The following is a 26,927-nucleotide window of genomic DNA, read 5'->3' as shown; positions in this document are numbered from 1 at the left end:
TCACACGTGTCACGCATTAATGTTAATATTTAAGAATAGTAATTATTGGTAATACATATAATCAGTGTTACAGCCTTCTAAAATAATGATCATAGTTATGATCTTATAAAAACAACTTAATTTCGTAACCGAAACACAATCCATCTCTTTTATTTTTACCCTTTAGAAAATTTAATTTTGCATCTAAAGGGGAAATTACCACCAGGTTGCGAACTGCTGCTTTAGAGTAACTTAATGGTGGCAGCGATGTTTGTACGACCAGTTGGTGATGAAAAGAACTTCCCTCAGCACCACATCCGTCACAACCAAAGCAACAAGCGAAGTGCATCTCACTTCAGTTCTTGCACGACATTTTACATTCCTGCTTGAGACTTAAGTATCTAGTAACGAATTATTTGTTCTTACCACAGAATTTATGAGAAGCTGTTTCTACGTTGCATTTGACCAACGTAGGTTTTTATGTTGTTAAGTTCCTAATGTCATTCAACAGACAAGCTGAAAAGCGATTCGAGGCCAATCCTAGCGACAAGTACAATTTGAATCAGAAATTGGTAACATACGCATTGTCCCATTAACCACAATAGTGACTTCGACGCCGGTTTGCTAAACCACTGTACAGAATGCTGCGAAGATGAATTAGGAAATAGAAGCATAAATTGGACATTAACCCCTTCACGCTACAAACTTCATTGTTACACTCAAAATTATTCTCGCCATCTGAATGCAACTCGCCTAAGTTACAGTCTAGCGCATCATTTAACGATCGCTGTCGTACATGAGAACAGTGTTAATTGCTTCTTTTAATCCTATTTCGTGCCTCCGAAAGGCTGCCTATTCGAGTTAATTTCTGCATTTCAAATGTCGATGACAGATGTTACTGTCCGCCTAGTCAAATATCCAAATTCTGTTTTAAACTCACATTTGCAACTTTGATAAAGTAGTTTTTGGAGGGCAGTATAGCAATTAATCTTAAAGGAAATACGAGGTCAACTGGTAATAGGAATATCTTGTAATGGAAAAAAACATGTACGACACAGCAAGATACCCATGAAACCTCGTGACCTTATATAAAATAATTAGATGCAAGACATACTGACAGAAAGTTGTTGCGTCAAAGTACCGGTGGAAAAACTACATCACTGACGCAGAGTAATTTTCACTGTATTTTCTAGTTTATTTGAATCTACAGAAATTTTACTGTAAGGTGGCAAGATTTTGTCACCGTACATTTAACATTCTTATAGGTTTATATTTACATTATTTTATATTTATGAGTCAAAATCAGAGTAATCGTTTCATTGGCTGTTACTGGCTAACACCACATACTAACAATTTCTGCAATACTGCATGTCTGGAAGTTAATTAAGACTGAACACTAATAGAGAGGATCATGTGGCCTCGCGTCCTCAGAAGCCGCTGTCACGCAACGAGGAGCTGGGAAGCATCTTATCGTATTCTGCAGGTGAGGACATTTATTTAAAAAATACTGCTGAGGTCATCGGTCCCTAGGCTTGCGCACTACTTAATTTAAACTAACTTACGCACTTACGCACACCCATGCCCGATGTAGGACTCGAACCTCCGACGGGAGAAGCCGCGCGAACCGTGTCAAAGCGCCTCAGGCTGCGCGGCTGCCACCGCTGCGGACATTTAGTGCCCTGAACGAGAAGAATGCATGCCGGCAGTGGTTTATGATGCTAGAGGCAGCAGATCCACCGTAGACCGGACAGAGCGGGCGGGAGATGATCTCTGACGACGCGAAAAAACCTGGAGAATGAGCGTCGAGGTCGCAAGAATGCGAAAGGACATCCTTTTAGTACGAAGGAATGTGCGGGGTCAGAAACAACGCTCACGAGCGGACCTCGAAAACTTCTCACGGCAGTGCAGGAGCACATCTCCAATCAGAGGCGCGTTAAGGTAGGGAAATGGAGCCTTCCAGTAATTCTTCCGAAAGGAGTATGAGCTTCAGGTGATTGGCTGCCAGATTGGTGACCCATGTGGTGGGAGGTAATGTTTTGCAATGGCCGCCGGGATCGTCACCTGGAGCACAAACGTAGGTGCCGTGTGTCCATCTGGGAGCGGCAAATGCCGGGAGAAAAAGAAGACTTCCCTGCCTGCAGGGATCGAGAGCACTCGCCTCTGAAGATCGCTAGAAGGGACTTCGCTGGCGACAGCCATACCGCAGGAGCTGGCGGTGAGATTTTAAGAAGAGCTGCTTTCGATACGGGGAACGCGTTAGTCGCTTCACTGAGAAAGAAATGTAATTCTGTTTGCTTGAGTGACCATTATTTAACTCTCTGTGGAGTATGACACACATTGAAGTGCATCTTTAAGGGAGGTTACTTGAGTGGAGAATACGTGAGTCGAATTTCTGTTCCTAGATAGTGAGCGAACAGAAATCTTGACTCGTTTTCTCTCTTGTACTGAGGTAGTTTTAGCCATAGGAATTTGTGGACGGTATACTGCGTCCACTCAGTAGAAAGAGAATTGCAAGTACGAGCGTGCATCATCTGGACACACCAAGCGAGGTGGCACACTGGTTAGCACCCTGGACCTGCATTCGGGGGACGACGCACAGTGGGCCAGAATCTTGGAAACGTGGCCAAAAAGGAAAAAAAAAGTTTAAAGATGGGGATTTTGGACTATCAGGTTGGCAGCAGCAATGCTGGGACAACTGAATGCCGGCTGTGCGAACGACCAGATGTTCATTTGTTCAGTAATATCTCAGGTCAAATGCGGCAGTTCATTGTTAGCGTGCGCGCAGCTGGCCAGGCTACAAAAACAGTCGTGTTGTTGAAGGAAGTTATTTATGTTTTGTCCAAGTCAAACCAATACTTTCGATTTGGAATGTATTCCATGAGGTATGTACTAGTGAAAAAACACTTATATCACTATTAAATCATCAATTATGCACGTTTACATTTCAATTAACATACTACAGGGAAATGAATAACAAAATCGTAAAATGCGCTTAAAAAATACAGATAAGTTACGAATTCCACGACATTCCGCTTTCTTTTCCGCTGTGTACGCAAGTATATGTTATTACCTTTGTAAATTAAGCTTCAAATCCTGCGACTAGTTGCGACTCTGGCTTTGAGCCACGTTTTAAGCGACACTTGCAAAATGTCATTGTTCAGACATCTTCAAAAATGACAGTAGAATCAATTATTTATGAGTTTTATTTGTACAATTTAAATTACAATCGACACGTAGAAGCATTGTAAAGAATAAAATAATTAGAAAAATGACGAAGAGTGTAACACAGATTGTTTTTTTAATTTCAGTTTCATCTGATCCAGCGTATTCCAGAATCGGATTTTCGAGGAATGGTGTGGGTTCCTGTAGTCATGTCCTAGTTCATGAACCATGGGCAACGTATGAGTGGCCAAGTAAGTGATCCCGACAGTCGGGATACCAGTTACTTTGGAATAAGGCTGGGCATCTCGGACATATTCTGAGTCGTGGTCACCTTTTTGCTCATACGGCAAAGACTACCAAATCCACCGGTTAGTCCCTCAGCCGTTAGGGGTAAAACCCAATGGGACTCGGGGCAAGTAAGGCTAGCAACCTGCTTCCCTGGTACTTTAAATATGATGCTGGCAACAATCAGAGCAAAATGTCTCGGACCTTTGGAGGTGACGGAGTCCCACCTCTACCTGACAAACCAAACTAAGATACGACTTGGCAAACAAATGGTAATGAGATGGGGAGCTATTAATATCAAGGGGGGCTACTCTGGGAAGAAGGTAGAGCTGGCAGAGGCTGCAAGTAAGATGGGGCTGGACGTTTTAGCTGTTAGTGACATTCGGGTAAGGGGTGAGAAAGAAGAGGAAGTGGGAGAATACAAGGTCTACCTGTCAGGAGTCAAAGCAGGAATAGCACAATGGGATGTAGGGTTTTACATCAGGAAAGAAATGGAACCCAGCGTAGTTGCAATAAGATATGTAAACGAGCGACTGATGTGGATAGATTTGACAGTGTCTAGCAAGAAAATTAGGATTGTGTCAGTATATTAGCATTGTGAAGGGACAGATCAAGATAAGATGGATAGTTTTTATGAGGCACTCAGTGATGTAGTTGTTAGAGTAAAGGACAAGGACAGTGTTCTGCTCATGGGTGATTTTAATGCCAGGATTGGAAATCGAACAGAAGGGTATGAAAAGGTTATGGGTAAATTTGGAGAGGATATGGAGGTCAACAGGAACGGGAAACAACTCTTGGATTTCTGTGCCAGTAAGGGCTTAGTAATCACAAACTCCTTTTTTAAACATAAGAACATTCACCGGTATACTTGGGAAGGCAGGGGAACCAGATCTGTCATTGACTATATAATAACAGATCAGGAAATCAGGAAGGCTGTGAGGGACACACGTGTATTCAGGGGATTCTTTGATGACACTGATCATTATTTAATCTGCAGTGAAATTGGGATTGTGAGGCCGAAAGTGCAGGAGATCAGGTCCAAATGTAGGAGGATAAGAGTGGAGAAACTTCAGGATAAGGAAATCAGGCACAAGTACATAACAGCGATCTCAGAAAGGTACCAGTTAGTTGAATGTAGTCAATTACAGTCATTGGAAAAGGAATGGACAAGGTACAGGGACACAGTACTAGAAGTGGCTAAAGAATGTCTTGGAACAGTAGTGTGTAAAAGTAGGATGAAGCAAACAACTTGGTGGAATGATACAGTCAAGGCAGCCTGTAAAAGGAAAAAGAAGGCGTATCAAAAATGGCTACATACCAGAACCCAGGTAGACAGAGAAAGTTATGTTGAAGAAAGAAACAAAGCCAAACAGATAATTGCAGCATCCAAGAAGAAATCGTGGGAAGACTTTGGAAACAGGTTGGAGACTATGGGTCAAGCTGCTGGGAAACCATTCTGGAGTGTAATTAGCAGTATTCGAAAGGGAGGTAAGAAGGAAATGACAAGTATTTTGGACAGGTCAGGAAAACTGCTGGTGAATCCTGCGGATGCCTTGGGCAGGTGGAGGGAGTATTTTGAAGAGTTGCACAATGTAGGTGAAAATGCGATCACTAATGTTTCAGATTTCGAGGTAGAATGGGATACGAATGATGATGGAAATAGGATCACATTTGAGGAAGTGGAAAAAATGGTCAATAGATTGCAGTGCAATAAAGCGGCTGGGGTGGATGAAATTAAGTCAGAACTCATCAAATACAGTGGAATGTCAGGTCTTAAATGGCTACACAGGATAATTGAAATGGCCTGGGAGTTGGGACAGGTTCCATCAGACTGGACAAAAGCAGTAATCACACCAATCTTTAAACATGGAAACAGAAAAGATTGTAACAACTACAGAGGTATCTCTTTAATCAGCATTGTGGGTAAATCTTCTCAGGCATTGTTGAAAGGAAAGTGCGAGTATTAGTTGAGGACCAATTGGATGAAAATCAGTGTGGGTTTAGGCCTCTTAGAGGTTGTCAGGACCAGATCTTTAGCTTACGGCAAATAATGGAGAAGTGTTATGAGTGGAACAGGGAATTGTATCTATGCTTTATAGATCTAGAAAAGGCATATGACCAGGTTCCTAGGAGGAAGTTATTGTCTGTTCTACAAGATTATGGAATAGGAGGCAAACTTTTGCAAGCAATTAAAGGTCTTTACATGGCTAGTCAGGCAGCAGTTAGAGTTGACAGTAAATTGAGTTCATGGTTCAGAGTAGTTTCAGGGGTAAGACAAGGCTGCAACCTGTCTCCACTGTTGTTCATGTTATTTATGGATCATATGTTGAAAACAATAGACTGGCTGGGTGAGATTAAGATATGTGAACACAAAATAAGCAGTCTTGCATATGCGGATGACTTAGTTGTGATGGCAGATTCGATTTAAAGTTTGCAAAGTAATATTTCAGAGCTAGATCAGAAATGTAAGGACTATGGTATGAAGATTAGCATCTCCAAAACGAAAGTAATGTCAGTGGGAAAGAAATATAAACGGATTGAGTGCCAAATAGGAGGAACAAAGTTAGAACAGGTGGACGGTTTCAAGTACTTAGGATGCATATTCTCACAGGATGGCAACATAGTGAAAGAACTGGAAGCGAGGTGTAGCAAAGCTAATGCAGTGAGCGCTCAGCTACGAGCTACTCTCTTCTGCAAGAAGGAAGTCAGTACCAAGACTAAGTTATCTGTGCACCGTTCAATCTTTCGACCAACTTTGTTGTATGGGAGCGAAAGCTGGGTGGATTCCGGTTACCTTATCAACAAGGTTGAGGTCATGGATATGAAAGTAGCTAGGATGATTGCAGGTACTAGTAGATGGGAACAATGGCAGGAGGGTGTCCACAATGAGAAAATCAAAGAAAAACTGGGAATGAACTATATAGATGTAGCAGTCAGGGCGAACAGTCTTAGATGGTGGGGTCATGTTACACGCATGGGAGAAGCAAGGTTACCCAAGAGACTCATGGATTCAGCAGTAGAGGGTAGGAGGAGTCGGGGCAGACCGAGGAGAAGGTACCTGGATTCGGTTAAGAATGATTTTGAAGTAATAGGTTTAACATCCGAAGAGGCACCAATGTTAGCACTGAATAGGGGATCATGGAGGAACTGTATAAGGGGGGCTATGCTCCAGACTGAACGCTGAAAGGCATAATCAGTCTTAAATGATGACGATGATGATGATGATGATGATATTTTTCTAATAACAAAAGAGTATTTGTCAAATGATTTGGAAGGGGTCATAGAACATTTGGAAAGGACGTTGACAGAAGACATACAATTAAAATTCCCTATGATATGAGGCCTACCATTTCGATTTTGTTAACAAAGTTAAGAAGCAAGTATAAGGAAGCAACTCGGCGACAAGGATATTTTTTCAAGAAAAACGAAACCTGGTTAAATACAACAGTATATATTCCGATTGATTCGAAACCTGCAAGTGTGACTAAATCAACAGGCCGACCTGCCACAGAATTTGAAACATTATCTGATAGGTCTAAAAGAAGGAGAACTGAGGAGATTCGTACGAAGTTCAGTCCTGTCGAATTATCATTCGCCGCACAGATGAGTCTTCGATCTTCGGGGCACCCAGATGTTGCGAAGATTGTGAAAGACGTCACACTCTCAAGTCCATCCAAGGTGGAAAAATACAAGGCAGGCTTGCGATTTTCAACATCATCGCCATCCTCATATGATGCAAATGAAGGTCTAGCACTCCTTTTCGACTTGAAATTGTCAAAAGAATCTTACCAGCATTTGAGAAATGGGGCTAAAGGAAAAGGCTTAAACACACTATATCCACCGTATTCAGCTGTTTTGGTACCAAAAAAAGCTTGCTGCCCTCCAGACGTAACCCTCACTTTTACCGAATCAAAAGCTGAGGTACGGTTGCAAGCTTTGTTAGACCACACTGTTCAACGTGTTCTACTGCTGAAACGAGACGATATTTTACATATGACTGATTCGGAAATGTCTAATATGGCCCTTATTTGTAAGTGGGGCTTTGACGGAACCTCCGGGCAAAGCATGTATAAAATGAAGTTTTCAGATTCGAGTATTTCAGATGCAACTTGATTTTTCACTTCGCTTGTTCCACTGAAACTTGCAGGTGTAAATGAAGAAACTAAAGAAGAAAAGATCTTATGGATTAATCCGAAGCAGTCTTAAACCCTCTTTTGCAGACCACTGAAGTTAGAATTTACAAAGGAAACAGAGCAAACATCTTTAAATGAGAAAGCGTATTACGACAAACAGATCGAACAACTCCAGTCATTCGAAACAGTTATTCATGGGAAATACATTTCCATTAAATACAATTTAAGCATGACCATGGTAGATGGTCAACTGTGCAATGCTATCACCAACACGAAATCTGCGCAACGGTGCTATCTCTGCAAGGCTACGTCTGCCCAATTTAATAACATTGACAATGTTTTGAAAAAACAAGTTATCTGCAGTACCGACTATCAACTGTTCACGCCTGGATTCGATGTTTTGAATGTTGTATTCATTTGGCATACCAAATTAAAACAAAAAAGTGGCAGGCACGTAAAGCAGAAGATAAAGAGGAAAAAGCAATGCTGAAAGCCAACATTCAAAAAGCTTTCAAAGAGCAGTTTGGAATTGTAATTGACATGCCGAAACAAGGGTTTGGCAGTACGAATGACGGAAACACCGCTCGACGTTTTTTTTTTTTTTTTTTAAACACTCCAACATCAGCGCAGATAACTGGAGTTTCCGAAGAACTAATCCACCGTTTCCATATAAATTTGCAGACGATTTCGAGCGGACGTCAGATCTACGTTGAAAAGTTTCGAGCATACGCCTTAGCAACTGCCAGGCACTACGTGAAAGAATACCCCTGGTACAACATGCCAACAGCAGTCCATATATTGTTGATTCACGGTCCAGACATTATTTCTTCGGCCGTTTTACCCATCGGTCAACTATCGGAGGATGCTCAGGAATCAACCAATAAGTTGATAAAGCAATATCGTCTGAGTATTTCTCGAAAGTTTTCATGAGTTAAGACTATGGAAGACGTGTTCAGGAGATTGTTGGCAACGACAGACCCCTACGTTTCTTCCTTACGCAAATCTTCGCCGAAGAAACTGAAGAGTTTGTCGCCAAAAGCCGTTGCCCTTTTAGTTCCTGTGGCGGAAGACTATGAAGATTCAGATGCAGATGCAGATAATGAGGAAACAGTGTTTGAGGATAATGACGATTCAGTTGAAGCAGAAGATGAAAAAGAATAAGAAAATGAAAACTTGTAAATTAAGTTATGAAAAATTTACAAAATAAATAATTGTAATTAAAATGAAATAATTTTTTGTAATGTTTTACACCATCTTGTAAGCTATATTTGGTCCTTTCTTCGAGTTTTCCACTTTTTTGGTTTATTTTTTAAGCATTAACTGCAATAACCCCTAAATACTGACTTTTATATGAATAAAAATATATAAATATATATAAATAAAAAGACATTGATTTTGACCGCCATCTTGGATCCACCATTTTTAAATTTTTTGAACTCTGTCATCATCAGTAACCTCGATAATTCCCTAAAAATTACTTTTATACGTAAAAAATTATAGTAGTGTACATAGAGCCTGCCATCTTGGGTCCGCCATTTTGTTTTTTTTCACTTTTTGATATCATATTCTTAATCAGAAACTCCGTAAACCCTTACATGCTAAGTTTGGTACAAATTGAACAACTACTTATATTTTGACCAGCTTTTTGAGATTCTGACCCACTGTGCGACGGTTCAAACCAGAGTCCGGCCATCCGGATTTAGGTTTTCCGTGATTTCCCTATATCGTTTCAGGTAAATGCCGCGATGGTTCCTTTGAAAGGGCACGGCCGACTTCCTTCCCCATCCTTCCCTAATACGATGAGACCGATGACCTCGCTTATGTTCCCCTCCCCCAAATCCACCAAAAACCACCACCTCACCTGCACAGCGGCCAACGTCCCAATTAGTGGATCATCCGTGAAGTACAACTGCTATCCGTATTTCAACAGGTGATATGCGCACTCCAGTTCAGTGGACAGGGAAACAGTCACAGTACGTGCGTTTTGACTTCCATCTGCTTGTCCACTGAGCTTTTTTCTAAAAGTGCCAGTTGGGGTATATGTCTTCTGTTGATCACTGCTAGTCGGTGTCAACCATCATTGTGTGCATCTAATATCAGAGGGATGTGGCCAAAGTCAAACATGTTCCACCAATCTCGAAATTACAAGTAGTATATAATTCGATACTGTGTATTTCTTATTCGTTCAATTTTTGCATTCTGTATGCTTTTTAAGAATAAACAAGTTATAGTATACAGTTGTGATTCATTCTAGTAGCCGATGAGAATGCTTGGTCTGATGCGTTAAACTGAAGTAAAACCATAACCCAATACTTAGTTTCATGAAAAACCCTAGGCGTAGGCTTTCAATGGTAGGGTCAGTGTAATCATTTATTGGCGTGAGAATTCCACTGCGGAACAACATTAGGCAGCCACCCACACACATGCGTTGTGCTACACGCTCCGGGAGTTTACAGTATTCCTTGACTAACGCCTCAGCTGCCGCTGCGCTTGCACTTGCTCACCTTCAAAAAAATGGATCTATTCAACACTTCATCAGCTCTCCGGTGCGTAGCCAATTGCAATATACTTCTCTTATTACTGATTTTAACTTTTGTGGATGATTACATTTCAGTTATACAATTCTTTATATACACATTCGCTTGCATTTAGACGTTTCTATTGGAGAAAGGAATTTTTTTTTAATGTTTACACCTTTGGATGTTCTTTGATTGTAAGCGAACGCTAGTTCCATATTTCGGTGTATATTATCGTGATAGTGATAGATCACTTTAGTACAATGCCTGGCCTCATTGCAACAACGTCGTTAATTGCTCGACGTTTTGTATGATTGCTTCCTTTTTGCTATATCTTTGTTTACATTCCATTACATGTCTATCAGTTTTTGCGGATGTTTATTGTGATTCCTAAGATGGCTGCACTGAGTTACTGAAACCTTTCATAATGAGTGAATGCCTTTTGTTTTTAAAATTCCAAGAGTGTACGCCCTAAGAAGACTGAAAAAACGTGCTAGTTCCACTCACACACAGCTTGCTTAACGACTAAAACGATAAAATATGAGAAATACAGACGCAGACAGATTCCATCGGAGAATCTTTGTGTGCGCCATCCGCAAATTTTGTTAGAATTGTGGAAAATGACAGTGGTACACAATAAACACCTCCACTTCTAGCACAAGACATCATATATGTTAATGTGTATATGTAGCTGTAGCTCCATGTGAAGACGTAGATCTAAATATAGACTTAGGAGGAATGTGTAAAAAATTGCCACGAGTTTCGTTCTAATGAGAACGACAGGAATATATCTTTCTAAGCTTTACCTTAAGGTTGATCGTTAGTCCAAGAAGCAAAAGAAGTACATGGCAGATATTACAGAGCATCATTGTGATGCAGCTCCGGTCGAGTAACAACAAACCTGTTGATCTGCAGGATTGCTGACCTATAAGGCTGTCTGGCAACTGTGTCGTATGGATTCAGCTGCAACAGGCAGAATGTCACCGGTGCACACATGTTGCTGCTGTGTACTCAGCTGATACAGCAGACACTGCTGTTAGCAATAACACAGTTGTGTAGAGCAGCCTTTAGTGAACTACGGTCAATGTGACTAAACTCGTCTGCTAATCATTAACGTTTCTTGTGTAGGTCAGGGCTTTTATTACAAATTCAGGATTGTTTAGTACCTTTACGTTTCCGTTTGGCATTAGAGTCGTTTTTCGGGTGAGGTCTAGAAACTGAGAACTTCTTCGCTTAGAAGCCATAGGAATGCGTGAATAGTTAATGAGATTCCACAAATGTGAGGTAAGTCATTTGTGAGATTGCTATATTTAGGGACCTCATGGTCACAGTAGAAAATACGACACAATTTGTTCTCGAAGGACTACAGTTCTGTTTGTTATCGCAAAAGCCATTCACTGTCTCTTCGGAGTGAAACTGTTGTTACTTATAACCGCAGTACAAATGTTAGGGAGACATCAGTCACCCATCACGTCAGCTACAGATTCTCTGGAGTTCACATGGGTCAGAAAGACAACTGGGGTGTCTACTTTACTATCATGGTGAGAGACGGGAACTTATTGAACGCTTTCGCACAAGCAACCTCGCAGCGAAAACAGTGGGCCATAGTGCCATATTTGCATATTTGTAATTTTTGGATGCTGGATTAATAACTTCATGCAAAATAAAACTACACAAAATTACACAAAATTACAGAAAACGAAAGATCTCCATGGAGAAACTGCAGTTAGCTGACTACCGAAGGCGTGGTGGCATCTACAAAGTCCTGGAGAATTCCAGTATGTATCCACCGTGGGTATTCCTTGACTTTGTGTTCCTCTTACATCTGTTCTTGAGCCCTACGGACGCATTAAGAAGTATAGCGCAGTTCTCATTTCTACACTATACTCTTGTACAGGATGGGGCAAATAAAAGTGTCCCGGGCGAGTGGCAGCATTAATCCGGTCTCAGCGCTAGCTGGCCACCCAGGTCACCTGATCTGTCAGTGTATGATTACCTTGTGTAGGGAGCCCTCCAGTCTAAAGTGTATCGCAGCAACCCTCACGTTCTTCAAGGACTGCAACAGAACGTTTCGGACGAGACAGCAGCAATTCCAGAAGTCCAGCTTTGATCCGCCTTCAGTCACTTTGTAAGTAGGCTGTTTAGGTTCTCTTATTGGTAACGCCACGTAGCGCTCTGTATGAAAATCACTGGCTGTGCTGTGTGCAGTCTGCGGCTAGTTTGCATTGTTGTCTGCCATTGTAGTGTTGGGCAGCTGGATGTGAACAGCGCGTAGCGTTGCGCAGTTGGAGGTGAGCTGCCAGCAATGGTGGATGTGGGGAGAGAGATGGCGGAATTTTGAGAGCGGACGACCTGGACGTGTGTCTATCAGAAAGAGTAAATTTGTGATATTGGATATCATGGACCGATATATATTATGACTTTTGAACACTATTAAGGTAAATACATTGTTTGTTGTTAGAATCTTTTATTTAGCTGGCAGTATTGGCGCACGCTGTATTGCAGTAGTTCGAGTAATGAAGATTTTTGTGAGGTAAGTCATTTGTGAAAGGTATAGGTTAATATTAGTCAGGGCCAGTCTTTTGTAGGGATTATTGAAAGTCAGATTGCGTTGGGCTAAAAATATTGTGTGTCAGTTTAAGCACAGTCATGTATAATTTTTCTGAGGGGACGTTGCAACTTGCTGACCAGGATCCAAAAGTCCCAAGAGACGAAAGATGGTCACTTTCAACATCTGCTATAGTCAGGTTAGTACTGTATTTCCTCTGCTGTGTTTCTTTGTACCCTGGAACTCTGTTCTCTGGGGTACTTCTATCTGCCCTCCTCCCCTCCCCCTCCTGCTCACCTCTGTGCATGGCATGTCCCGTCCTTGGTCGATACAGCCTTGTCCCAAACGCCTGTTGGAAAGAAGTTCTTCCAGTTACAGTAAATGATCAGTAAATCTTTGCTCGTAATTTGAGCTTGTTTCTTTATCTGTAACCGCAACCGTTTTTTTTAAATGATATGTCATACTGCATACGTGTACCTAAGCAATACCTACTAATCAAGGTATAGAGCCCAGTATCTAATACAAGATTTTAAACATGGCTGTGGCAGCAACTGTTAAAATTCTTCACAATAAAGGATGACAGCCAAAAACAGTTGCAGGATAAAATTTATTAAAATTCTTGACCAAGGTTTCGGTACATATAAATATACCTTCATCAGAAGTAAAACTACCTGAACAGAGAGACACATTCATTATAAAAGCCATATCAACGAAAGTGAAAAACAGAAGCTTAAGTAACAGTGTAGGCATGATTTTAAACTTCATAAACTGGAAAATGTTACCCCAAAATCTAATGTTGTTCATGCAAAAAGAATTGTCAATTGCGAACACCAATTTTTCGACAGAGTAATAAACAAAACTTCTATAAGCTTTACCCCTCAAGAAAGCGCCATGCTAGCGAGAGGTTTTAAATATAATTTCATGCCTAATATTAACGATCCTAAAGTGGTAGATAATTTTATTGTTGACCTTAAAGTTGGTCTTGATTCCGTAAAAACTGAAAAATCCCAACAAAATAGGATTGCTCATGAATGTAGCGCAATTATAGAAAGAGAGGTCAAGTCGGTAAAAAAGAGTGATTTAAAACAGCGAGGGGGTAACATTACTACTAGTATTAACCGTAAACTAAAAAATAATGAGGCTCTCATCACTAAATCAGATAAAGGTAATTCGCTTGTTGTTGCCTATAAAAGTGAATATATTGCTAAAACTTTGGCTTTTTTCGAAGAAAATGGTATATTTGAAATTGAGCAGGATCATACCCCCATGTTACAAAAGCAAATTAGGGATACGTTAAGAAGAAGTAAACATCTTATGAAAGAGTTTCAAAAGAAAACCTTAATTAATATGAACCCTAGAGCACCTATGCTTAGAAGTCAGTTTAAGGTACACAAAAGTCAACACCCAGTTCGTCCCATCGTTAACGGAATAAAGAGCCCACATCATAAACTAGCGAGATTTTTACACACTAAAATTAAAGAAGCCTTTGTTTTTGGCAACAACTACTCTGTTAAAAATAGTGCTGAGGTAATAAACAAGATAAAATCGATAGAGATCACTTCTTCCTCTCGTTTGGTTTCTTTTGACGTCGTAAGTTTATACACTAATGTTCCAGTGGATATCACTCTTAAGATTATTGAAGATAACATTCGACAACATAAAACTCTAAGTGAGCTACAGTTGTCGGAACTTATGTCACTACTGCATGTTGTACTAGATTACAATTACTTCCAGTTTAATGGTAAAATGTATGAACAACCATTCGGCTTAGCCATGGGTTGCCCGTTAGCTGGCATCTTAGCTGACATCTTTGTGAATGCACTAGAAGAAAATTTCTTTAAAAACAATCCTACGTTAGGCAATAAGATTTCTTTTTATGCTCGTTATGTTGATGATATACTCATACTGTTTCAAGGGTGTGACCAAGATCTACAACAACTGTTTCATGTTTTCAACAGTTTCCATGAGAAAATGAAATTCACAAAAGAGATTCAAAATAACGAGAGAGAACTCCATTTTCTTGATTTGAAACTCAAGTTATCGGGTAACACTATTAGCTTCGACATTTTTCGTAAAGAAAGTTTTTCTGATAATATTATTCCAGCAGATTCCTGTCATCCTCAAACTCACAAGATCGCCTTTTTTCATTCCGCAGTTCATCGCGCTGTGAACACACCTTTAGCACAGAATTGTTTTGAAAATGAAATATCTTTATTAAAATCAATAGCTACTAACAATGGATACGACCCTAAATTAATTGACCAAATTGCTAAGAAAAAAACAGCTGTAAAATTTTCTACTTTAGGAGATAACAGGGAAAAAAAGTATGAGAGTAATAACTTTATTTCTATTCCATTTTTAGGGAACGTTTCATATAAGATAAGAAGACTTTTACAGAAACAGTACGGTTATAGAGTTGCCTTTTCCGTAAATAACAGCCTGAAACGTAGAGTAATTCATAATATTGGAACACGAGAAGAACTCAGCACTAAGTCCGGGGTATACAAAATTACGTGTAACGACTGCCCAAACTATTACATAGGGCAGACAGGTAGACCCATTAAAGTTAGGTATAAAGAACACTTGTTAGGTAAAAACGGGGAAAACGTATATAATTCCACCTTTGCTGAACATCTATGGCTCTTACGGCACACGCCAAGTGAACTGGACGACGTAGAGCTGCTTCATGAAGCTAATAAAGGTTACAAACTAGACTTGCTCGAAGAATTAGAGATTTTCAAGCATCTGTCTCTAAAAGATGGTTTTGTTCTTAATGAACAGGTGCAGCTTCGAAACAAAAATTTTTTAGACAGTTTCAAACCCCTCATTGCCTTAATGTAACATAGTCTGGCTGATTAGTAGTTATTTTCTTGCTTGTTAATGCCGGTGAAATGCACTTTTCCTGTCTTGTTGGGATTCTACGTATTGTGATGTTTGTCTGTTATGAATTTCAATGTGTATGTATGGTTAAATGACTACTATGTTTTATTCATAATGACAGATGTTTTCGTTTTATTATAACATTTTTTTGGTTGTTTCGCTAGTATGTATTTCGCTGCCTACGTTACGTGAGACTCTCGCGCATTACACTAGTGCCCTCTCTCGTCAGATGTTCCAAGCGCAAGTTTTATCCGTGTGACACTAGGATACAGATAAATTGGTTCTATATTTCTATTTTACATAAATGTCTTTAATTGGCCTGATATGTTTTACTTATTAAGACAGAGTTTGAATTAACACAACCTTTAATAATTTTTTGATGCGCTTATGTATGTATTTATTAATTTTAATATGCGCGAGTCTGGCACATGCAAGTGCCATCTCTCGGCGAAACCATCTGCCCTAGTGCTGTCACACTCATGTCTCAATAGTTCATAAGTGAAGTAATGCTGCTAATACTGTTCGCTTTGACCCTGTGCTCATTACACATGTTGTACAAATGGAGATGATGTTTTAATTACTGACGACGCCTTTGGCATAATTGTTTTTATTATTCTCCATTACATGATGTAATTTTAGTAAGTACTAATGATTTTGTGCCTACATTACTGTAGTAATTTCACTGTTACTTAAGCTTCTGTTTTTCACTTTCGTTGATATGGCTTTTATAATGAATGTGTCTCTCTGTTCAGGTAGTTTTACTTCTGATGAAGGTATATTTATATGTACCGAAACCTTGGTCAAGAATTTTAATAAATTTTATCCTGCAACTGTTTTTGGCTGTCATCCTTTATTGTGAATCTAATACAAGCCCTGTCGATTTTTAGAATGTTGCGTTTTCTCCTTTTTTCATGCCATTGTTTCTCGTCGCCCCAGCTGAGGAGGCAAGATGTAGATCAGGGATGGACTTGACTAATCGATCAGGAGTTGATTCTAGCGTTTCAGAAATAAATCTCAAGCAATTATGAATTTTATCTTCGTAGCACCAGCGTTTTCTTATCAACTCAGGGTGCAAATTGGAGGAACATGATACCTTAAGACGAGGGCTTGATGCAGAGATAATAAGCGTTAGCTCCACTTGAGGCATTTACTAATTTCTTTACGATGTGTTTTGATTTTATGGCTGGTAATTTCCTAATACAGAATTTAGGTTAGGGGGCGATCGAACCTTCCGCATTTAAATTCTTGCCGAGCCATATTGAGGTGATGATTGAGTGATTCGCTCCATGTGACTTTCAACGGACACTCCTGCTATGTCTCTCATTACGGAAAGCAGCAGGCTAAGTAATTCGTCAGGTTGCATAACTAACGTTTTACAAGTAACAATTCAAGAATGTATGTTATAATCAAATGTACGTTTCGAAAAGTATCATGTGGTTACTTCGAGACATAAGTGGCAACATCCGAAATACTGCTCCGCAAAACTTATGGACGAGTTACATAAAGTGAGATAACATATCGCCTACTCGGTGAGAATGAATGAAAGTGAGGGTGTACGTTACCAGAGGTTTCGCAGTCGTACGCAGAGAGCTGGACTTAACATGGCGTGAGGTCAGTGTGACTACAGCGCCAAAGGGGGCTCGCCCTGCAACACGAGGCGGTTGAAGGAACGGAAAAAGTGTGTGTCAATCAGCGGGCAGTTACGGTGTACTGTGGTGGTGTTCTTCATTACAAAATGGCTCTGGAACAACATTTGGTTGACTACATAGGTGAAGAATCATCGGTCGAAGTGTGAATCGTGTAGCCCAAGAGCTTGATATCATCCACAGCATGGGGAGTGTTCTGAACATCAGGCTCTTCCTCCTGAAGGAGAGGACATCGTCCACCACGTCACGTCCAACAGTGGGTGCAATTGCAGTCACATTTAACAACGCTGCGAAACACGTAATCTCATGCTCCACAGTGGTACAGGGATTGTCTCTTCCCCCCCAACGACGGTTATGCTGTGTCCTGTTGACACACACACGTTATCAGGACCGTTTGCGATGGTCGAAGGGACTGGACCAACAGAAGTGCTCTTCTTGGATGAAAGCAGATTCAATCTGAGTCTAACATGGTGAGAGGTGGAAACACGTAATACACCCACGAGCAGTGTCGAACATGATACTTTTGGTTGCCCAGGTGTTATGGTGTGGGGGGAATTATACTGCGTGGGCGTACTGACCTCCAAACATTCGAATACAGTACAGTCTTCGATCAAACTTATTGTTACAGTGCACTCGTTCCCCAAGGGCGTCTTTTCAGGGGTGCGTTCGGCCCCGGCTCAGTCTTATGTATGACAATGAGCGACCCACCGAACAGCGCAGGTGGGGGATCTCTTGCAATGAGAGCATATTCGGCGAATCTTTCCTCCAATTAACATTCTTTTGAGCACCGGTGGAATGTTTTGGGAAGACATATTGTAGCACGTCCACACACACCAACGACCATTCAGCAGTTGCCAACGAATGGAACGACGTACCACAAGAACTCCATACCAGCTTTGTGGCCAGCATGGGATCACGTTGCAGAGCACTGCTGACCGCGGTGATAACACACCTTATTAAGAACCATATTCTCCTTTTGTACTGCCCAGGGAACCATCATTGTAGATCGCGGTGGCTTTTGTTTAATTATTGTCTTCGAATAAAAGTGTCACTTCTCTTCGTCTCGCTGCGTATTTTTTTCAGTAGCCTTCTGTGCTACACTGTAGCAGTTCTATCAATGGTCAAGTGTCGTCGATCCATGTTACATGGCAGTGACACGTCATACGAAAATAACTCTCCTCCTTATGTTTTGCGTATTTTGATCATAATTGCAGTTTCTCTCGTGATGTGGACCAGGCAGCATACAATTATAGTTCACACTTTCAATGAAAAACATGACAATATTTTGGCCAACTACACAATGGTCTTACATTGTATTTTTACTCATATTTTTATGTTGACAGCTGCTGCATTTCAGCACCCTGCCATGTGCTAATGGCCTCAGTTAGAAATCGCAGTGTTGAAAATTGTAATATATAATGCAGTCGATGGCGAACATTTTGATGTCATCTTTCTCTCTTTCTCTCTCATTCTCTCCATCTCTTCTCTCTCTCTCTCTCTCTCTCTCTCTCTCTCTCTCTCTCTCTTTCTCCACCCCCCCGCACACACACACACACACACACACACACACACACACACACAAGCCCAAGCAAAAATTACTGTGTTGTCAAGCAAACATCAATTCTGTGTGTTTGAAAATTATTATTAGATTCTTTAGATACTCATTAAGTCATAAGAGATTCTAATGACTGTATGTTAAACTAATTTCACTGTCGTACTAAAGTTGAATGATGAATAGTGTATGTAATTTCTGCTTCTGTATTTTAATTACGAATGTTTCCGTTCTTTTGAAATTGCGGTTGATGGGTAACAACCAACTTCATAAGATAGTAAACGTACAGTGAGAACGTTATAAATATGTCTACCTGTACGAAGAGCTGTGTCCAGGAGGTTCTAAATCTGAAACAACATATTACTCTTATTTCACGGTTGTGAAGGAACTTTCTGACACCTTCATACTCCAAAAAATTTAAAATATTCTCTCCAATTTATTAATTCACATACATGCACTATGACAATGTGGCCAGACGTTGTTCAGTAAGGAACGGAGTAGGGAGCGATCTACAGGACAGATTGTTTGTATTAACTGTAACAGATCTGTCGATGGAGTTCTCCTGAAACGCATCACGAGATGGTAAATTAAAAATTTCGCAGCCAAGGCAAGGGTGTTATCATTATGTGCCAAAAATTGTCGTACTACTTCTGACAGGTTTTTTGTCTAGATTTTATCATCTGTTGATTATATGCAGGCATTTTTTTTTAAATGAATACCCTTGTACGATGGGCGTTCAACAAGTAACACATTTTTCTGAATGCAGGTTGGATTGATTCAGGATTCCAATACACCATATTACTACTCACTCTTTTTGCTACAAAACTCTATTTTTCAACATAATCTCCGTTCAATGCGACGGCCTTACGACATCTTACTGGAAGAGCCTGTATACCCACAAGGTGCCATTCTACTGATCAACGTCGGAGCCAACGTCCTGCTGCATCAGTAACCTCCGCATAATCCTCCTACTGCTTCCCGCAGAGTACATCATTGATTGGCCAAACCAGATGGAAGTCGGAAGATGCGAGACTGAGGCTGTAGCGTAGATGAGGAGGAACAGTCCAGTGAAGAATTGTGAACTCCTCTCGGGTGCGCAGGCTTGTGCTAGGTCTTCGTTTGTCATGGAGGTGTTTGGTTGTGATCCGTCGATCACCACGAATGAGAGTGTCCGTACGTTCCAACACTCCAGGAGTCACAACTCTGTGCGGCCGGCCGGCGCGCGGGAGATCGGACAGGTTTGCACGACTTTGTTGCGATGACGACAGACGTCTTGCCCAACGACTTGGTGTGCTTTTGTTCACTACCAGGTCTCCGTAGACATTCTGCAAGCGCCTGTAAATATCTGTGATGCCCTGGTTTTCCGCCAAAAGAAACTCAATGACAACCTCTCTGCTTGCAATGCACCTCCGTTACAGACGTCATTTAGAAGGCTACATATAGAGCCGCAACCTATCGGAACTACAGGGGCTGAAGCGGGAGGATTCTACGACATTCCACAACATATTCCACATTTTCCAACAGATAGTGGCCGAGAAAAAAGTGTACTGCATTAGATATTGAACGCCACCATGCATGCTTTGAGGCATGATAGTATTGGTGATTCTGAACAGAAAACTTCAAATGAACACATGCCCAGTTCTTAACCGTATCCGACATACAGCTATTTGAAACTCACAGGCGTCAGTCACATGTCCTTCACCAGCACTCACATGCGAGTACAACAGAAGCGACGTTAGGCTAGCTAGTGTTCTCTATGAGCATTTAAATGAGTCTTGCAAGTGTACACGTTGTTTACCTTTCGTCTTAGTACTACAGCGGTTTCACCAGAGTACTACAGTGTTATGTTTTCAGTTAAAGCAGTTCGTGTCAGTTTGGTGAAAATACCACAGGGCTTCACATGTGCGGAAAATGGTGACATGATCTTTGCCTATGGGTTTTGGAGTGGAAATTGTAGAGCCTCTGTTCACGAGTACGAAAGATGATTTACTAATCGCAGAGCTCTGAATAGCAGGGTAATTATCAGTGTGTTTCACAAATTCCGTGAGCATGGTACGTTTCCCAGCGTACGTGTTTTATCTGAATGTCCTGTCCAAGAAGATCTTGATGAAGTTGAAAACATGAAATGTTCTTGAAATGATAGAACGCAGCCCATCTACCAGCTCTAGAAGAATTGCTCCACAGCTTAGTATTCCACAAGCATCGAGTGATGCTCAGTACATGAGCAGAGTCGGCATCAGCAGAACGTGCAACATCTGCATGTAGGAGATGATGCCAAACGTAGGGCCATGAACGTTGTATTTTCCCGTATTCTTTTCATTGATGACTCAATATTTACTCGCAACAGCGTCAATAACACGTGCAACTCTCGCGTGTGGGCAGATGAAAATATGAGCTCTAATGTGGAAACAAATTTTGAACGTTTCTTAGCGAACCTGTGATCCAGTATTATTGACAGCCAACTCATAGGTCCAGTTGTTTTCGTTAACTGTCTTAATGGAGTACGGTATCTTGATTTCCTTCAAAATGTGTTGCCAGAATACTTGGACGATGCTCCTTTGTCAACACGACGCCTTATGTACTTTCACCAGAACGGAGATCCTGCACATTCCATCCGGCCAGTGACACAGTACCTCACTGAAACGCATCTGGGCTTTGGATCGGTAGCTGTGGAGTCATTTCTTGGCCATCAAAATCATCCGACCTTACTCCATGAGATTACTGTTTGTGGTGTTGGTTTAAGGGCGAAGTCTGTAAGTGCAGAGTGGACACAAAGGAAGAACGTCTTGCTCGTATTTTACATGCGTGTGCTCAAATAAAGGACCGCACGAATGAGCTCAGATCGGCAAAACAGCAGCTGTCTACAAGGGCTGCAAAATGCATTGCAGTTGACGGTGAACTTCTTCAATATATTTGTGAGGAAATGTACACAATTAAACAAAACATTAGATCCCAGTGTTTTATTTACTATCACTTGCATTTATCCTGTTACCCATTGGTTTCTTTCCTCAGAAACTGTTAAGAACAGGACATACGTCCACCTGACATTTTTTTGTTCAAATTCACTAATTCTATCACCCCTCAAAGCATGTACCTTTCCCCATGACTCACCATCCATACATGCAAGTTTTTCGAAATGACGAACCATGTAGATTTGGATACCAAGACCATGTGTAATAAGGTAATTTACGCTATGTACTTTCCATTTTGCATTTCATGCACAACTCGCCCTTTGACATATGACCCATTAATTTAAAACTGGTAACTATTTGTTAACAGGAAATGAGTGGACCTTTTATCTGCTATAGATGTTTTCTAATATGAATGCTTTCTTCATTTCAAAATACAACTGAAACCTGCAAATAACATGATTGGCGTAAATCAGAGTTTCCCAAATGGCAGAACGAGGCATTGACAGATCTTGAATCTAGGAGAAGCAAGAGGTTGGAAAACATACACACATCAAAAAAAGTTTTGCATCAACTGGGTTCCGAGAGTTCCGTAACCTGTACAGAAAATTGGAATAGAGATCAACATAAACATCATTTCCACCCTTTTTATTGCTCATGAAAACCACACATTCCATGTTGTATCGCCATACAGCGAGACCTTCAGAGGTGGTGGTCCAGATTGCTGTAACACCGGTACCTCTAATACCCAGTGGCACGTCCTCTTGCATTGATGCATGCCTATATTCGTCATGGCATACTATCCACAAGTTCATCAAGGCATTGTCGGTCCACATCTCAACCTCAGAGTGGTTGGTGGGTCACGTCGTCCATAAGCAACCCTTTTCAATCTACCCCAGGCATGTTCGATAGGGTTCATGTCTGGAGAACATACTGACCACTCTAGTCGAGCGATGTCGTTATCCTGAAGGAAGTCATTCGAAAGGTGTGCACGGTGTGGGTGCAAATTGTCATCCATGAAGACGAATGACTCGCCAATATGCTGCCGATATGGTAGCACTATCGGTCGGAGGATGGCATTCACGTATCGTACAGCCATTACGGCGCCTTCCATGACCACCGTCGGTGTACGTCGGCCCCACATAATGCCATCCCAAAACAGCAGGGAACCTCCACCTTGCGGCACTCGCTGGACGGTCTGTTTAAGGCGTTCAGCCTGACCGGGTTGCCTACAAACACGTCTCCGACGATTGTCTGGTTGAAGGCATAAGCGGCACTCACCGGTGAAGAGAACGTGATGCCAATACTGAGCGGTCCAGTCGGCATGTTTTTGGTCCCATCTGTACCGCGCTGCATGGTATCTTGGTTGCAAAGATGGACTTCGCCATGGACGTGAAGTTGCGCATCACGCAGCCTATTGCGCACAGTTTGAGTCGTAACACGACGTCCTGTGGCTGCACGAAAAGCAATATTCAACATAGTGGCATTGCTGTCAGGGTTCCTCCGAGCCATAATCCGTAGGTAGCGGTCATCCACTACAGTAGTAGCCCTTGGACGGACTGAGCGAGGCATGTCATCGAGAGTTCCTGTCTCTCTTTATCTCCCCCATGTCCGAACAACATCGCTTTGGTTCACTCCGAGACACCTGGATACTTCCCTTGTTGAAAGCCCTTCCTGGCACGAAGTAACAATGCGGACGCGATCGAACCGTTTAGGCATGGTTTAACTACAGGCAACACGGGCCGTGTACCTCCTTCCTGGTGGAATACCTGGAACTGATCGGCAGTCGGACCCCCTCCATCTAATGGGCACTGCTGATGCATGGTTGTTTACATCTTTGAGCGGTGAACAGGCAAAGGGACTGTGTCTGTGATACAATATCCACAGTCAGCGTCTATCTTCAAGAGTTCTGGAAACCGGGGTGAAGCAAAACTTTTTTTGATGTGTGTATTTAACAAAACAAATTCTATGATAACGAATGAGGACCTTGTATGGGAAAATGAAAAATTGACGAACTGGACAGTTTCTAGACAACAGCAGATAGTTGAGCTCATGTGCAAGCAGCTATCACTAAAGAGCTGTTAGAATGTTGCTGTAGGGAACACACTATTACTTTAATTAAATTGATAACTCCTCAGCCATAGATGCAAATAAAATCCATATCTTAATAGTGACAGAGATGGTAGTGGCAGTTTAGGTCAAATCAATGGCAGGTTCATTAATGCCTTAATTGAAGTCAAACTATTAGCTGAAAATAAGTAACAGGGTAAGGTAGGGCTAAATGAATCATTTCAACTTTTTGGGTCCGAAAGGCTTAGAAAATATTTTATTACACATGTTAAATTGTAATGGTGAACAGATTGTAGTTACAACTTTTATTTGATATTGTAAATATCAAATTTAAAACGTTGAAACAACAGAAAAATTTTAAAAAATTCAGGTTATTTGAATCGTAAATAGGGCTACGAGATTCATTATTAACTGTCATACCTTTATACGCAATTGGAAGCTTAGACTTTTTAACTGTTCTAGTAGTTGTTACATCCAATCTCCCCACAGGGTAATTTGTTAAGACCATTAGCCCCCACACAAATTACGAGTTACCCTCAATTTGAAGTTACCACGCCTGATTCATTTCCCTTTCTCCACAGATATAGCACCATAATATTTGATTAGGTTACCCTCCATTCAGAGGCTGTTGCACGCAGCGACTGTTATTGACTTGTAAATAATGGATTTCAGCTATCAGTCGTGATTTTGAAATTTTCAAAAGGGCGACTGATAGCTGAAATCTATTATTTACAAATATAATATTTGATGTAGCAGAAACTACAAGGTATGTTTTCTTCTTCCGATTCAGCTTCAGGTGATGATGAAGATGAATCCTCTTCTGTATTTGAAAGTTCCTCTTGAACATCCAGCACATTTCTGCAATCCTTGACAACCTTTCTTCAGGAGCTTTCAAAATGCAATTTACTCTTCCCTGTTGTAAGATTGAAATGAGCTGGTGGGGTTAGACGGTGAGCTGAACTTTCCTTTCCCCCCGTACGTGTGGTACCGGTGGTTCTCCTTGCGGTTGGCAAAACAGAAGAAAATGATGATAATGATATTGCTGGGCTCTGACTTCCCGAATTTCTTGGAGGATTAGACGGAGTTTGATTCTGTGTTAACCGAGTGAGGCTCATCATTCAGGAATATGATCGAAGGAACGAATTTGTGTGATAGTATTTTGTTGGGGCTGAAGGGAAAATTCCCATGCACTGAAACCCCTTCATACCATTTCCTACAGTAGCTCCACATCTCAACGCGATGTCTAAAATTTTACCAAAAAAATTTGTAATGGAGTTTGAGTGGTTATTGTGTATAGTTAGCCTACACAAATACTTTAATGAAGATAAAATAACACATATCATATTCCGATTCAGAAAGCCCCTCAAAGATGATTCACATAGCCCCAGTCCCTTATTTTTAAATGTAAGCATTTGGTCAATTTTATAACAGTTGTCGCTAGTTGACATATTGACCGACCGACTTGGTGGGTGATAAATCAAAAGGATACTAATGTGTGGCGTTATTGAAAGGTCAGACAGCCTCTCTAGCAACCCAATTATATTAGTAAAAAAAGCGAGTGGTAACATTCGGTAAGTACTACACCCAGAAACACTAAAACAACATACTGAAGTAGAGTGAGATCAAACATTAAATACTGAGGAGTTACAAGCCAAATTTTTAGGAGTGAGGTGTTTCATTACTATGAGACTTACAGAAGGTTACTGACAAGTGCCATTAGCAGGCGAATCCAAAGAATATACTGCCTTTTTATTTAGGGGAAAAGTTGACAATTTAAGGTGCAGCCTTTTGACTTAAACTGTCAGTCTCAGAGTTCATATGAGCTCTGGATGAAGCACTTGGGGAGAGGATATTAATAAGAAAAAATTTATATATAGATGATTTATTAACAGCAACTAAGACATGAGACGAACACATCAAATTTTGGATTTAGTGCTTAAGGGGACCCAGAAGGCTGTATGTTATCCTTGCTAAAATTAGAAGTTTTAGGTACATTAAAAAAAATTACTTATGGTATTGTGATGAAATTTTTTTGTGATGAATTTTTTTTATGAAATTTTAGCTAAACAGGCTTTATTCAGTATTTAAAATTTTGTTGGGAGCAATGGACTGTAATATGAAAAATTAATACTATTTTATCTGAATACTAATGTTTTAACAAAAAATATCACATAAAATATCGCATAACATTTTTTCTGTAACATGAAATTCAACAGAAACATTTTGAAATAGTAAGCATACATATTACAACATTCTGTGAAAGTTTGAGCCCTGTATGTATTATAGGTTTGAAGAAAATTGTACTTACAATTTAAAAAATGCTAATTTGGGAAACGAAGTTTTAAAATCTGTTACCTGTTTAAAGCATCTCAACTGCATATGATAGATTGTCAAGGTTTTCAGTCTCGTCTAACATTTTTCGTTTTATACTTTTTTCTGTTGAAGTTTGTTCTCATAAGCATTTTGTACCCTTTCAGCATTCCTTATTCTTTCTGAGTATACCACCACCATGGACTGAATTGTGAAGCATCCTGGTTTTACCCCTAGTCTCTTCATTGCTTCACACTTAATCACATTTCCTTTATTCTAGACAGCTATTGCATCATAGACTCCAAAATGTAGAGCACTAATTAAAAAAAAACACTTTTGAAAATGTGACTCCAAATTACATTATTCACACTTTCATTACAGTTTTGTGTTTTTCCACGTAGACATTGCTCCAATAATGTTCCATTTGATAATTTCTTAAATACTGGCTTAATTTCTTCCACAATTGTTGCAGGTAAATTGTGTTTGTGGTCATAGATTTCTCATGTATTTTTCGATTTATTGTACTTACACCAAGATGATGGACCAGGTGGACATAAACTGTGCTCAGGTTTCGCATCTGCCGACATCTTATGAAAAAATAACGCCCAAATTTCCTTTCTCTTATCACTTACACATTTTGTATTCTACAACATGCTAATGGAAACGCTATTGGAGGTCGGAACAGGCTGACAGATGATGTCATAGACAGATTGCAGAGATATTATAGGCTTTGTATAAGGAAGAATACAAAGCCCATAATATCTCTGCAATCTGTCTATGACATCATCTGTCAGCCTATTTCTACCTCCAATAGGCTTTCCATCAGCATGTTGCTTTCTCCCTAATTTTGTTTTGAGCTAACTTAGTCTTGACACCTCTCTTTTGAATGAGAGCACTACATTCCAACTTTTTTAGTTGGATGTCATTACAATAAGGA

At 40.6% G+C, this 26,927-nt stretch overlaps 1 protein-coding gene across 1 annotated transcript in view; it reads right to left on the bottom strand.

Annotated features, from left to right (window-relative positions):
• Positions 1-10,986, bottom strand: part of LOC126175251 (juvenile hormone esterase-like) — an 80,207-nt gene extending 69,221 nt beyond the window's left edge. The window contains exon 1 of the mRNA XM_049921892.1: positions 10,882-10,986. Coding sequence (XP_049777849.1) covers positions 10,882-10,944 — 63 coding nt within the window. The 5' untranslated portion in view covers positions 10,945-10,986. The remainder of the gene's footprint in view (positions 1-10,881) is intronic.
• Positions 10,987-26,927: the final 15,941 nt, after the last annotated feature.

Source organism: Schistocerca cancellata, chromosome 3 (genome assembly GCF_023864275.1).
Source record: "Schistocerca cancellata isolate TAMUIC-IGC-003103 chromosome 3, iqSchCanc2.1, whole genome shotgun sequence".
NCBI lineage: Eukaryota > Metazoa > Arthropoda > Insecta > Orthoptera > Acrididae > Schistocerca > Schistocerca cancellata.
The sequence above is the reverse complement of the archived record's forward strand: the minus strand, read 5'-3'. Positions and strand labels throughout refer to the sequence as shown.